Source organism: Micromys minutus (assembly GCF_963924665.1).
Source record: "Micromys minutus genome assembly, chromosome: 4".
In the NCBI taxonomy this organism is placed as follows: Eukaryota; Metazoa; Chordata; class Mammalia; order Rodentia; family Muridae; genus Micromys; species Micromys minutus.
In genome coordinates this window covers 72,782,057-72,797,591 of record NC_137973.1, presented here as the reverse complement: position 1 = coordinate 72,797,591, position 15,535 = coordinate 72,782,057, and the positions used below count along the sequence as shown (strand labels likewise).

The 15,535-nt window shown below is 38.8% G+C and overlaps 1 protein-coding gene across 2 annotated transcripts in view; it reads right to left on the bottom strand.

Annotated features, from left to right (window-relative positions):
• UNC5C (unc-5 netrin receptor C) overlaps positions 1–15,535 on the bottom strand; it is a gene marked incomplete at both ends in the record, with an annotated part of 354,396 nt that overhangs the window by 25,479 nt on the left and 313,382 nt on the right. For both annotated transcript variants that reach the window (XM_080915102.1, XM_080915103.1), the window contains 4 exons: positions 1,861–2,029; positions 12,336–12,423; positions 13,951–14,295; positions 14,969–15,160. In XM_080915102.1, the coding sequence (XP_080771228.1) occupies positions 1,861–2,029; positions 12,336–12,423; positions 13,951–14,295; positions 14,969–15,160 (794 nt within the window). The remainder of the gene's footprint in view (positions 1–1,860; positions 2,030–12,335; positions 12,424–13,950; positions 14,296–14,968; positions 15,161–15,535) is intronic.

Below are 15,535 nucleotides of genomic sequence, written 5' to 3'. Positions count from 1 at the left end.
TTTTCCCAAGAATCCACATTTAAAAATAATAAGAGGAATTAAGATATTACATTGTAGCCCTGTACTTTCTCTTCCAAAATTCATACGACAGTAATTTACTCAGAATAGTATACTTTCCCTAAATAATCTCAGCTCTCAGAATCTCCACAGGGTGAGCAGTAGCAAGAACACTGTGCCTTTTAAATACGTATATGCCATTTTTATTATTTAATCCATTCAACAGCTCATTATTTTAGACATAAATATTTATTAGTATGAAATAAGAGTGTTTGTGATGATCTTTGTAGTGTAATAATTGCTAATTCGACCATATTTTGATTATGACCACATAACTCAATGGCTTAATTTATACACTGACAAAGAGCAATGTCATTTAGTCAAGAGTCAACATTTCACATGCTTACAGTAAGCAGGGTGGCAGGTGGTCTGGCATGCTAGAGACCAGGCTAAGAAAGCACGAGGCTGGGTTATGAGTTGAGTTCCACCTGACGTCAGCCAACAAGATGGCAGACACAAGGCAGGAAGACAAGTACACATTCTCATTTTTATTTAGTCTCCCAACTTCTAAGTCATTTGGATTGAGAAGGATGTGTGAGAGATAAAATACATGCAGGAACACAACCCAGTTTCTGAATTAGGTCATTTTGTCTCCACAGAGCACGAGTCACTTCTCCAATGCTTTCTGCCAGGTGAGTCTAACTCGTGGTGACTTCCAACTACTCAAAAATGTTAGTGAATAAATTTTAGTCTCCAGTTCTGTAGAAAGATACAAATGTAGTAGGTAATAGTTCACTACTATCTCAGGTAATAGTTTATTGGCTAGGCCTTATGACATCTGACATATAATGAGCCATATTTTAATAAAACCAATGAAATTATCATTTGAAGTGAATATAAAGGAATCTTACACTGAAGAGAAAAACATCTCAAGGCCTTATGACAATGGAGACAGAAGGATCTGGGGGATATAGGTCAGGATGACCAAGAGTGCATGTACCATGGCCTAAACCTGCCTTGCAAGATTTTACATGAGAATGTTTCTTGTATTTTCCTGGACTCTCATGTTCACCCCAATATCACTGTTGCCATCACTGAGCCCCAGATATGGAAAGGGTACTTAGCAGAGTCTCTTGTAAACACTTACGATCTAGCTTTACATACTTTTGTTTGCTCAGTTATATTTTTAATATAGTTAAAGCTTAAATGATATTAAAGTTAGACCTGACTAAATATATTCAAAGACTAGAGTTAAAGTATAATCACAAACTCAATCCTAGACTTGAGGTACTATTATAAGGAATGATCCCTTCATATGGTCAAGTGTAGCCAATGTTTGTAGAAAGGAAAAATGTAGTTAATCCCAGACTATTGTGTTTTGCTGCTAAGTCACTTTTCCTAAAATAGAATAGCTTTAAGCTTTCATATGTATCTTTGTAATTTCTTTGGCTAAAAATACCATAAGCTATTATATTGTAGCTTCCCCTTTTTGCATATGTAAGTCTTATACATATATTTATACTGTCATTTACATATGCATTTGATAAAGATATTCTTGAGAGACAGATGCTAAGTGAAGAGTTCTCATGTAACTTCTGATGATCCCAGCTTTCCTCCTCTAATAACTTGTGGTGCCTAGACTCCTACCAGTGAGTTACCTGGGATTTCTGAGTATCCTGTACTCTGTGAGATGACTTTTTGGTGTCCATCAGTCTGAAGATAAGGAAGTAGTTACTGGTCTTCTCTCTTTCATTTTGAGTGTGGGCTAAAGGCCACCCTGCTTTGCTTTAGAAAAGAATTCTCCCCTGCTTGTATGGACGATTGGCAATGAGTACCATGTTCCTCCTACAGACACTGACTTACCTCCCACTGTCCCTGCACTGTCTGGTTTTTGAGCTGGATCTTCCAGTCCTCAGTGTTTGCGTCTGCGCAGTGATGTAGAGTAAGGATGACAGGACGGGTCAGTAGAGCTCCAGGAGGCCCGCAGCTTACCACGGGGGTCAGTAGGGTCTGAGAATCTTCCATAGAGGGCCTGCATGGAGAACAGAGGACCATACCTGTGACATTCCCATAGTAGGAATGCATTGTATCATCACTGTGATCTAAAGTTGGATAAACAGTTCAAATCGCTTCCTCAGGACACTTGAGCAGGGTGGGTATTGGGTGGTAAGACAGAAATAAATTGAAGACATGTTCTGTATAGAAAGGCTTTCATCTTGTAAAATAGGAGGTTTTTCTGACAGTGGAACATTTGCCAGCATCTCTTTGATCCCCATCCTCAGACACAGGGCTGCCTTGGGTAGCTTCCTCTGAATTCATGCTCTTCTACTTTCAGGAGGGAATGAGAAAGAACAGAATCCTTATGATGTTACATAACCAGCTTTTCTGATAACACTCACCACTGGTCTCACAGTGTTTTCATACTTTTGTGTTTTCAGGGCCTAACTTGGAAAATACTTCAAAAAACTCACTTTAGAATGAGGACACCCTAGAGCTAAACTTAGTCCAAATGACTTTCAGGCATAATTCAGACGAGTATAGCAGATTCGCTCTTTCATATGTGAGCAGAAAGAATATAGAATGGCATTTCTGTAGCAAGTTAAAACGAGATCACATCACTTATGTATTGCACAGACAAAAAAATCTGGCCATAAGGGACTCAAAGATGTAAGTAATTTTTCCTTCCTTCCTTCCTTCCTTCCTTTCCCCCTTCCTCTCCCTCCCTCTCCCCCTCTGTTTTTCTCTCTCTCTCTCTCATTCCTAAACTCTAACAACCCTTTTCATGTATTTGACTAAACAAAAAGAAAATGAACTAATTACTCCAAACTGTAAATTAGTAGGTGAGAAAGGAGAAAGTCATTCCAAAATTTGTGAGGTTGCTTGATTGTCGCACAGCTCACGACTGGCGTGTTTTGTGATTAGACTAAAGGCGTGCTTCTCAAAAGTTCTCTCACTGACTGTCAAAAGGAGTATGGCCACTGAAATCACAGGCCCATGAAACTTTAAGAGGGTCTTCAAACTTTGTCCTTACCTAGAACAAGGGGTTTAGGGCAATACAGTTAACATGTGGTTAGTGCCTCAGACATATGCAAAGTTAGAGACCATAGTTACTAGAGCATCATTCTTTATCAACTCACATTATCATCAACCAAGATGAACATGATCTGTTTTCTAGACATTTCTTTCCATGATCTGCCAACTAGGGCACTTGATATTATCTATTTTGATTTCTTCTCCATTACAAAACATTGTTGTTTTTCCCAATACCATCTGGCTAGCAAAGATTCTACCTCTTTCCTTAAATTTAGTTCCTGTTCATGAGGAAGCTGTTTGTAATTTGGTATCTCATTAAATTGAGAATCCTGAAGTCAACCTTAAATTTACGTGTATGGCACACAAGAATTGCTAATTTCTTTAAGTTAGAATATGAAGATACAGTCACATTACACAGTCATTGCACTGGATTATTCTCCATCACAAATAACAACACAAATATTTTATACCAGGGTCCAGTTAAGAGGGAGTATAGAATAATTAACAACACAAGCATTTTATATCAGTTTCCAGTTAACAGGAAAGAATGGCAATGTCATTATTAAAAATCTCTCTTAAAAAGTATCCAGTGAAAGCCACTAGAAGCTAAGTATTTTGTTAAAACTGAGATCTCAAATATTCTTAACATAAGTGTTCTTAGGCTACCAGAAGCTTATATAGTTCTGTGTTTGTTAGATGGCTTTTGAATCTAGGCATATTTATATGTTGTTTCCTTTAATAGATTTAGTATACTGTTCTTAATGCTATATCATTCCTCCAAATATTGTTTATCTCCCACATTCTCCTGACCTTCAAGAATTGGATATATCTACCATTTTTGTGGTATTATAACCACTGCCAAGACTGTAACACAATAATAAGACAGGGATAAGACCTTTGCGAGGTCACCACTTCAAGCCTCTCTCTTATCAGACATCAATACCTTCAAGATTTTTAGCTCAGCCAAATATAAACCCATTAACATGCACATCTCAGTGACATCCTCCTGTCTTATTCATGTGGACATTTAAAAGGACATCTCAGATTCTTCCGTAATTGCAGTGGCTACATGAAATTGATTTGTCTCTTGTTGTTACCTATAGTTTATGTATTATTTATCACATCATCTGGAAGTTAGTGGGTATCTATGCCCTTCCCTTATCTGATGCTGATTAAATGATCAGAGATGAATGAATGATGGCAGCCATGACTATTGGTAACGTTGTTAGAAGATAATTCTTTATAGATTATGATAATTGATGTTCTTAGCAGTCTTCAAGGAAGCATGTTTGCAGTTACCTTGGAAGGTGAAGATGGCCACATCTACAAGGACTAATAGGCAGAGCTTCCTCTCATTAAGGCTCAGTTTCTCCATACTTCCTGGTACTTTACTAAAACTGTAGAGATGTTACCTGATACTCTTTGAAATATTCTGGAGCTTTGGCTCAGAAAACTAACACAAAATTGATGATGATGATGATGATGATATAGAACATACAATGTTGTGACTGATGGACATTGGGATCTAAAATTTTTTGTTGCCTATCTACATCACAGAGTGACAGCTAACAAGATAGCTCATAAGCAAGGTGAGACATTAAAGCCTTCACTGTTCCCAGTTGATCATCATCCCTTAAGCTTACACTCTGGTCTCTATTGCCCTTAAGAATCCTGATCCTCCTTGCTCTCTCCTTCTCTTGAAGTTGTACAAGGATCTCACTAACTTCTGTCTCCCTCTTCTAACCTATTCTTCAACGTGGAAGCCTTAAACAAGCTTTGCTTACTTCCACTTCTTTAATATTCTGCATAACATGCTTTCTTTATTAAATCTGCAGTTTCCTAGTTGCTTAGGGGTTGTACATATATTTGGAATCGGTTTCTGGCAATAGCTTGAGATTTCAATATAACCACTTCTTCCACTCCGGTTTTCACTTTCTCTTAATGCATTTTGTCTTCTTCCCTCTGTCTAATCTCCCCCATCCTTGTATAATATACGAGATGCTGTGCTTTCATTTTGTCATGATTAATATTACACTATAGGCCTTCGGCAGTGACTTTATTGTTGCCTAAAATCATGTTTTCTACTGGGAGAGAAATAACCCTGCAAAGGTTGTGCTTTCCTGAGGCCTACTTATACCTTTTAGTTACATGTGTACCTTGAGAGTTGAGTAATCAATTTTATAGGGAAGGACCTCAAGGGGATCCTTTTCAAGTGGCCCTAGCAGAGAGTTGAGGTCTGCCTCTCGGGCTGGTGCCAACTGCCTGCTGTTGGAGAAGGGAAGGAGAGGCTTCTGCTCACTACCCATGAGCATAAGGGAGAAGTGAAATCCCCCTGCTGGGTTGGAAAATTGTCAGCTAGGCACTGTCTGAGCACACCCTTGGCATGCAGTAGTGATGGGCAGTGCTCTTAGTGGAGGCAAACCAAATGGAGGGTGGAGGAGGGGCAACTGAATGTCAAATGAGTGTCAAAGGAATTTATTAACTCAGTGAGGTGTGGAAAATGTGATGAACTGGGAAGGAAGGAAGATGACATAGAATCTGTGATGGAACAGAAAACAAAGAAGTAAGACTTTCATATGCTTCTAAGATAAAGGAAGCAGTTCCACCCCCCACCGTATGTGAAAGGGGAGACTTAGGAAAACCTTAACTGTATTAAACCAGAGGTCAGAAGTGTCTAAACTCACAGAGCTATTATTTATTAAAGGAAGGGTATTCAGGGTAATAGAGTCAAACTGCTGAAACTAAATGTAAACCTCATCTATGATTTTGTATGTCTTATTAGCTTTTGGATGTCCCATGAGCTATTTGAGTTATCTAAGTCTGTACAGATTAATTGCAGGTGTCAGAGAAACGAACACAGAACAAAACTTAGGGACAGAAACAGCAACTAAGCAGAAACTCAGCAAAGTCCAATGATTAGAATTGTTTATAGTGCTTAAAAAAACAAACATACAAAAACCTAACAAGGATAAAATCAGGTTAACAGCTGGACAGGTCCCAGTGACCCTGGGACAAAGTGAATGGGAAGAAACTGGTTTTCAGAGAGAATACTTCCAGCTTCTGCTTGCTATTGTCAGTGGGAAGAGCACACAGAGGAACATTATAGACAACTCTGACGGAAGCATCTGGATTAGCTGTTCATGAACACCTGTAAAGTAAGCTAAACATAGGACTGTTTTCCAGAGGAGGAAACACACTTCCCAAAGATGCTGGGCTAACTCTTAGCACCAAAGTTCTCATACAGAAATCATTTTGCTTTTTTCACTCTGGTGTATTTAGGTTTGCTAACCATGCGCTTAGGGACCTTTTGAAAAGAATCTGCCTCCATCTTCCTCTGGGTGGACATAAGGTACCTTCTGGGAATGTATGTCTTTCTGTTAGGTCCCTCTGGATAGCAATCTCACCCTAGGCTCAGGTGTCTTTTAAAGTACATGTCTTTCCATATAACCGGCAACTTGAGATATTTGCATTCTGTGTTCACGACAGGAAATGTCTAACTTGCTTCCAATCAAAACCTCAATTGGGGGAAAAAACCTCTCTGAATGGCATGTTTTCATTTCCCAGATAGGTAGAGTCTAGCTTGAGATGAAGTCAGAACAGCTAAGCAATATATTATGGACTTTAACCTTGTGGAATTATTTTACTCAGTGTATACTTTGAGTTTGCTTTTCAAACTCATTGTCATTTTCATTTTTTAGTATCTTAATGACTCAAAATGTGTTTTTTTAAAATGAGGAAGCAGAGAGGAGAGAAATATTTTTCTTCTAGCCATATTGTTCATGTGGATCTTAGGAATTAGGGAAGACTTTGCCCCCACTCACTTTCTGTCCTTTTTTTTTTTTTTTTTTTTTTTTTTTTTTTTTTTTTTTTTTTTTGCAACAAATCTCTCTGTAGCCACAACTGGCCTTAAACTTCAAAACTTCCTCTCTCAGTGTTGTGAGTACTAGAGTTTCAGACAAGTACCACTGCATCTGGCTGACTTCTCCTCTGGAAGCCATGGAACAACCAACTTATTATCTACTCCCAGGAAATGTGCCTCATTATGCTACTATTTCATATTCCTACTGCTTACCTGACTTTATATATAACTGTATACTTTATTTCATGATTAATACTAATATATAATTCATATCAGTATAACTACCTATTATTCTCTCTATATAAATATACTTCAATATATATCAATACATATATCAGTATGTAACAGATAGATGATAGATAGATGATAGATATATAATATAGATATATGACATATATATAATATATATATATATTTTTCTATGGAAGCATAATGATCTGTGAATGTTGCTCTGTACTAGGGGTGATAAAAATATTTAATATAAGTAAATGCAAACTTTTTTTTGGAGAAAGAACAATTACTTTTTGTAGCCTACATTGTATTGGGGTGCTGACACAGCATGGGGTACCATCTCCCACTCTCTCATAATTTTCCTTTCCCTCCTTCCAGGGTTCCCTAGTCAAAGGAGATGATTATACATTTTGAGTGGAAGAAAATAGAATATTGATAAGATCATCGACTTCTTTAAGGTTCCAATGCCTTTGACTTTAAATAAAGGATACATAGTCACTCTGTTGAATTTGATTTGCATCAAGAAGGTTGTGTATATGGAGGTTGTGTATATTAAGATCTCAAAACAACATGTGCAAGAAGTGGGGTGGGAAGTCAGGGTGTAAGGTGATTGCAACACTTGCCTAGGAGCCTTAGTTTGATATCCTGCACACACATATAACTACTGGGTCACATGCCCATGTTCGTAGCAAAGAGACAGTAGAGACAGAATGATCCCAAGGATTTGTCATCAAGTCAGTTTGGACAGATTGACTAGTTCCCTTGTCAGTAAGAAATTCTGTCTCTATTGAGATTCCACCTCATACCAGTCAGAATGTCTAAGATCAAAACTCAGAAGGTAGCAGATGCTGTTGAAGATGTGGAGAAAGAGGAACACTCCTCCATTATTGGTGAGATTGTAAGCTGGTAAAACCAATCTGGAAATAAGTCTGGTGATTTCTCAGAAAATTGCACATAGTACTATCTGAAGACCCAGCAATTCCACTCCTAAGCATATACCCCAAAGATGCTCCAACATATAACAAGGACACATGCTCCACTATGTTCATAGCAGCCTTGTTTATAATAGCCAGAAGCTGAAAGACCCAGATGTCCTTCAACAGAGGAATGGATACAGAAATTGTGGTACATTTACACAGTTGAGTACTACTCAGTATTACTTAGCTATTAGAAACATTGAGTTTATGAAATTCCTAAGCAAATGGATGGAACTAGAAACTATCATCCTGAGTGAGGTTACCCAGTCACAAAAGAACACACACTGTATGCACTTACTGATAAGCAGATACTAGCTCCCAAAAGCTCTGAATACCTAAGAAACAATTCACAGACCTTATGAAGCTCAAAAGAAGGAAGGCCAGAAAGTGGATGCTTCAGTACTTTTTAGACTGTAGATCAAAACACTCAGGGAAGAAAATACAGGGACAAATAGAGGAGTAGGGATTGAAGAAAAGATTAACCAGAGATTGCCTTACCTTGGGATCCAACCCATATGCCGCCACAAAACCCAAGCACTATTGCTGATGCCAAGAATTCTTACTGTCAGGAATCAGATATGGATGCTTCTTCAGGGGCTCTGCCAGAGTCATACAGACAAAGCTATGCTTGTAGCTAACCATTGTACTGAACTTGCAGACCCCAAATGAAGATGCTAGAGAAAGGACTGAAGGAGCTGAAAGGTTTTGTAACCTCACGAGAAGAACAACATTATCAACCAACCAAACCCTCCACAACTCTCATGGACTAAAACACCAACCACTGAGCACACATGGAGAGGCCCATGGATCCAGTTACATATGTAGCAGAAAGTAGGAGTGTCTGGCATCAATGTAAGAAGAGGCCTTTGGTCCAGTGAGGACATGTTTTCCCAATGTAGAGGAATGCCAAGGCACTGAGGAGGAGAGGGTGCATTTTTGTAGAGGGGGAAGGGAGATGGGAGCAGGGGTGGGGGCAATAACATTTGGAATGTAAATACAGAGAGTATCCAATAAAAAAAGGGAGATTCTGTCTCAGAAAAATTACAAGTAGAGACACTGATGATGACACCTGAAGTCCACTTTTCACTTCCACACGAGTGCGTACACCCCCAACAGTATATGCACATCAGAGACTATTAATGAAAGCCAAAACACAAGATGACCTCACAGATACATGAGAAGACCTCGAGGCACCAACTTTCTATTAAAACAGCAATGTGTTTTCCCTATAAAAGCACAGTGAAAGTGTACATCAGCAAGAGTACAAATCCAAATTATCACAGATGTTCATTCTGCAGGCTCTTACGTCTGTATGTTAGTAAAGATCTATACATCATGGTAAATCCTACTTTAAAGTGAGGGAAATTATTCCTGGGTAATCAAGTCTCAGCAACACATCTTATTCAGTGACTGAGAAGGGTGACATAGAACCCAAGCTTCCTTGATTCCAGAGATCTTCTGTTTTCCAAGGTGATATCCCTCCTGGATACACCATCCCATAGACTCCGCCTCCACCTTCTCATTGTCTTACATTCTAGCTGTATTTCCCATTGCTCAAGGAAGACCTTACCCATCTTTATGTAATACAGATAAAATGCTCTGTGAAGCCAGGGCAAGGAGACCAGATGCATGCCACTTTCACTTGAAGGGATTTGCAACAGAACAGGCAATGCTGTTTCCTTGTTTTTTGGTTTTCCTTTTTCTTTCTCTCTGATTACTTTCATGGCATCCAGAACTGGGTGTGTTTCCAGCTGGATGGCACCCAGCTGGTCATCTGCTGATGTGAGTTGTCTGAAGGGAGGCGTGAACTTAATTACATGTGGCCTAGTGAATGTGACAAATGGGGCCTTATCATTACTGAATGTGCTCTACACAAAGCACAGACTGACAGATGCTTGACCTAAATGAGCCAGAGATGGGACAAATCATGTCTGACCAAAGAAGGTGAAGAATTGCAAGGCTGAATTTGCAAGGATTTCTTCCTGTCCTACTTGCTAGAGTTCTGGAAAAAAATACAAAGTTTCATGAATACAATTTCTATGGCTTATGGAGAAATATGGCCCCCTTTTCTTGTTCCTACAATGAATTTTTAAAAATTCCATTGTGACTAAAACATCATTCTTTATCAATTCACGTGGACAAAATAGATTGAGATCTGAAAGTCAAGTTTTTCCCTTTCTTTCTGTACCCTGTACTGGACTTGTAATTTCTTTAATCAGCCAGCCAAAAGAATCAATTAGTTCAGAAATCCCAAATGTGAAAACAGATAGGACCCTATTTGTAATCTATAGGGAGCCACAGGAAATTTATGGAGAACTTAATGATATGAGACTAAGACTTCTTAAAGAGAGATGTAGTCACTGCTGATAGGGTCCTACTGGAAGAGGGAACAATCAGTAAGCCTTCCCGAAGGTCTGGCTTGGGTTGGGCTGCAGAGAGGTGAGAGAGGAGTGTTCCAGGTTTGAAGGCAGGGGAATAATAGGTGAAAATTCTAACAAAGCAAAAGGTATTTCTTAACTGGCCAGAAGTATTGCAGAGGAGTACATAGAGCTCAAAGTTAGAACGTGGGCACACGGAGAACATTCTCATTCTGGTTTATGTTGTAATGAAGCTAAACATGAGAAGATAAACTAGGCACATGGTTTGTATTTGACATGTATATAATGACTGTTCATTGAGTATTTTTGAACTAAATAATGAATATGTATAAGGATAAATAAGCCACAGTATAAGAAAATCTAAAAATCAGAGGGAAAGAAGTATTAGTAAAGGTGGTAATAGTAAGATTGAACTGTAAATAATGACGAAGAACCATTTGAAAACGACTGGTTTTGGTAACTATAGGATATAGGACATTGGTGGTGTTTAGCATTCTTCTGTTGGGGAAATTCCCTACAGAATGCAGCTAAAGGGTGAGTTAATTGTAAGGGAATGAAATGCCATAGAATATGTATATGTGTATGTATATATGTATAAAACGATTTTCTGTAGTTTGAATTAAAGGTATGAATAATGCTCAAAGATTTCTTGTCTTTTTTTTTTTTTTTTGTAAAGCTACTTGGTCTGGCTGTTGTTTGTGTAGATGGAAGAATACTACCAGAGGGGAAAATGTTCTGGGTCAAACTGTTATAAATACCCCAGTCTCCACCTGGGTACATAACCAAAGACCTTTGCAGCTACCAAAGTAGGGGACCAAAAAGAGCAGGCTTCTGGAGGATGAAGAATGAGAGTGGGGAGTGACTGTGGATGAGTCACCCTGTCTGCATTTGTCACTCTGACTCTTCTCAGAGCCAGACCTGAGGATGCATTTCTTTGGGGGCAGTGGTGGTCCTTATACAAGGAGCATCTATCTCCATTTTGAAAATATCTTACATTTTAATATCTCACTGTGGCTTTTGAAAGTATTAACCATCCAGTTTTCTAGTGCACTGCCACAGAGGGGGGGGGGGGGAGAGAGAGAGAGAGAGAGAGAGAGAGAGAGAGAGAGAGAGAGAGAGAGAGAGAGAGAGAGAGACAGACAGTCAGAGAGGCAGATACATATAGACCCTCAAGGAAGTCTATCTCTGCTATAAGTTAAACTAAAAATTGAATTTAGAACATCTAACCTGATCTTATTATATTGACTTAAAATAGCTTCATATTGATGAACATGTCACATTCAAAATAGAACCTTTGGATGCGGTGTAGTTTTGTCAACACTAGACTCATCTTGAAAGGTCTAATTATAAAAGCTAAGCATAAGAAGGTTGATGACTCTTTTGCTGTAGAATTACAAAGAGAAAAATCTGTGCACAAAGACTGTGTGCCAGGCTGAGGAGGGAGGGGCAATTTAGGGCTTGTGCCAGGCTGAGGTGGGAGGAGCATGTGTATTGGGGGCTAAGGCTATCCTTTTTTTTTTTTTTTTTTTTTTTTGAGTGTTTATTTCTACAATGGTGCGATTCTTGACCCAGAGTATTTTTGTAAATCCATGTATCTCTTTGGAAAATCTATGAATCATGTTTTTGGCCATATTTTTCTGCTAAAGGACCACGTGTTTACTCATAGATACGCATAGAAAATGTCACCAGAATTTTATAGCATATGTAGCACCTGAAGCTTCAAAGGGAAAGAGAAGTACAATTTGTCTTTTTTTTCTATAGGTCTGGAGTCAAATGTATATGGCTCTTGTTTCTATTGTGCAATTCTCCTCCAAGTTAAACACTGCTATGGAAAAAAAATCAGAAAAAACCCATATTTACCTCATGTTTTCTTTCCTGTGAACAGTCACATACATTTCATAGACTCTCCCCTGAGGAATGGCCCCAGCAGGAATCAGCAAGCTTACTCCTAAATAGCAAAAAAGAAAAGTACTGTATAAGACCGATGAACCCAAAGGAAACTTCTAGAATGTCTTTGCGGCATGCAAAAAGAACTGAGATTTTGTGCCTATGTAGCATTAGTCTTTACACTTTCCCTAAAGACATGTAAAGGTCCATAGCTGACCTCTCTTGCTGGCCACAGTTCCCTTTGCAGGGTTATGGAGTTACTTAAGAAAATGATGTCATTTTGAAAGTTCCTGTTTTATTTAACAAATCGACAGATGGTTCCACTGTTGTTTTTCTTGTAAATTGAGGGGAAACCAAAAACTGCTATTAAAATTTTAAACAGCTGCAAAGATGCATTGTTTTTGATTAAAAATAAAAAGTTCCCCATGAAATCCAAAGTCAGGGGAATGCTAACCTCAGCCATATCAGAAACAGTTCTCCCCTCCCCCGCTCTAAAATATCCAGTGAGCATCAGTGCTATTCCACAGTAGTTAGAGATAAGAATAAAGTGTTATACACAACTCTAGGAAATTAGCAACAACTGCTCAAGGTGCTTCTCGTTCCTTGCCAAGTGAGCCAATGAGAAGATTATTGGTATAAGCTGTGAAAATGCTTGGCCTCAGACAATATTGCAACAATTTGAGCTGGTGTCAAGACCACCTGGAAATCCTGGTTCCAGAAGCATGGTGGTATTTTGTTTATAGAATGTTCATGTGTGAGTATGTATGCATGCATGTGCATGTAACACATAATTTTACATCACATGAACGTAATAGGTCAGTGAAGTTATTTTTGTTATTTTATGGAGTAATACTCCCAGTCTTGTCCAAAATAGTCATGCTATATATACTCTGAAATTAGACATTAGCTGTCTTATAACTTAGGGTTGCAAGTTCATCAGTACTGCTAAAAATAAATTTTAACTTTCAACATTGGCAGCCACTGACTTAAGTTCTTTAAGGAAAAACACTGTGTTTTTTCTTCTTTGGATGTTTCTAAACAATAGAATAAACTTAAAAACAAAGAAAATTACATTGCATGAAGCTGAAATTGTAGATTAATATATCATAGACTAGAATAAATGTTTTATAGATACTCTGGTTGAATGATATAGTGAATAATTAATAAATGGGCAGTTTTGTGTCTATTGTCATATTTGTAATCATTTATGAAATAGTTTTCTGAAATTATGCTTCCTGGAGAACATTGGAATAAACCAACTGATTGCATTTTCTAACTTGTTTGTTTTGAAGCACAGGGAACACACAGAGGGTTCCTGGGTTGATTATCTGCCTTTAAGGCGGTTGGTGCCAGTTCTGAACTCCATCTCCACAGAAAGTTCTTTCTAGAGGAACTAAATTCAGAGTTAGTTGGATGAGATTAAAATGTTTTGCAGATTTTATATGAAGTGATCATTGAGATCTACTGACTGGAAATTTGGGGTTGATCATATCTAACATTTCAGAATCAATATAAACAGAGACAAGATTTTAGAGACTCCAGTATGACTTCAGGCTGCATCTTTGTCACTTAAACTTTCAGGAATTACCTGAATTAGGAATGATGAGGTGACCCCCAAGGGAGTTGAAGGTACCAAATGCTGTGCAGGATGGGTCAGTCTGTCTTGCAAGACTCTGGTTCTTCAGGTTAAGGGCCTCATTCTCCAGCAAAGATTGGGTCATCTGAGGTGACAGCTTGGATGAGAACTCAGTGAGGTCGTCCTGGGGAGTGACAGCACCTGAGCTGTTGTACACTTTGATTTTCAGATTGGGCAGTGGGTCCAGAATCGGAGAGTTGGTCATTGGGATTTTGTCTGAGACATCATGCAGAGCATAGACTGGACCCCTGTACATGGCTGCAGCAGAGGTGAGGTCCGGGGGCACTGCCAGGAGATCTGAGGCAAGGAAATGATAGGAATTTTGTTTGCACTTTTCATTCAGATCAAGCTAGGTCAGTAAGAAAACACTTCAAAGCTTTAATGCAAAGCAAAGATGCTCTGCTAACCACGCAGGTGGACAGATCAAAGGCTCCGAAACACAGGGCGAACACAGTGTCAGTAGTCTTCTTATCCAAAGCCATCAATAGTGAACACGACTCCTATATTTTGCCTTGGGGTCTAATCATGACATTTAAGCTATTTGGCTATTGCAACGGAGTAGGAAGAACAGCATGAGCTCCTGAGTCACTATCTCTGAGTGGCTTTGCTTGCATATGCTACATTTGGATTCCTCAGTAAATCACTGCATTAAAAACATTATTAGAAGGGGAAGAGGGACCTGAAAAAAAAAAGCAATGAATCAATCTACTTATTCTTTTAAATAGAAGTTAAAAAGCGGGACAGAGGTACTTGTCAGAAATGCAACCCGGAAATGATCCATGTATCTCAACAATGCTGACTTACTGTGTAGAACAATTTCAGCCCTGTAATGAACAAAGCCAAAGTCTCTGCCTTTCATTCATCTTATAATTCTGGCTAAATTGGATGATACGAATACCACTGCGTTTGAAGGTGTGCGGGCACACGGCCCACTCCCAGGTATGACTCGAGGTGTAGAAAGCCCACTGACCTTGTCGGGCAGCCTTGATGTTCACAGGCTGAAAGCCACCATTGAGCGCCGAGGAGTCGATGATGTCAGACTCAAAGTCACGGTGGTTCTTCCGATACACGAACAGGGCCACCACCACAGTGATGGCCAGGCAAACGGTTACAGCGATCACAATCCCAACATAGAGAGCAACATCATCTGAATCAGGAGCAGCTAGAACGACAGAGGGAAACATCCGACCAACTGCTTCTCCAAACTTCCCGCAGCACATATATGTGTTACGGTAATTTTTTCCCAGACATTTATTGCTATTTTTATGGGTTAATTTCAAATCTATTTCAAAAGCTATATAAAATGACTATGGCTTCTCAGTGGAAAATTATCTCTGATTTCCTTTTCTTTCTCACTCTGCATCAATCCACCCACTAATCTATCTTATAATTGGGCAGCTTAACAGACTATTTATTGCCAGGCATTTAAAGGAACTGGCGCCCAACTCATTCCAAGCCATGGGAAATAAAAACTTTATTACTACTCCTTTCAGGTAAAAAAGCTTGGAAGTGGTTAATTTATTGATAGTTCAAAAAC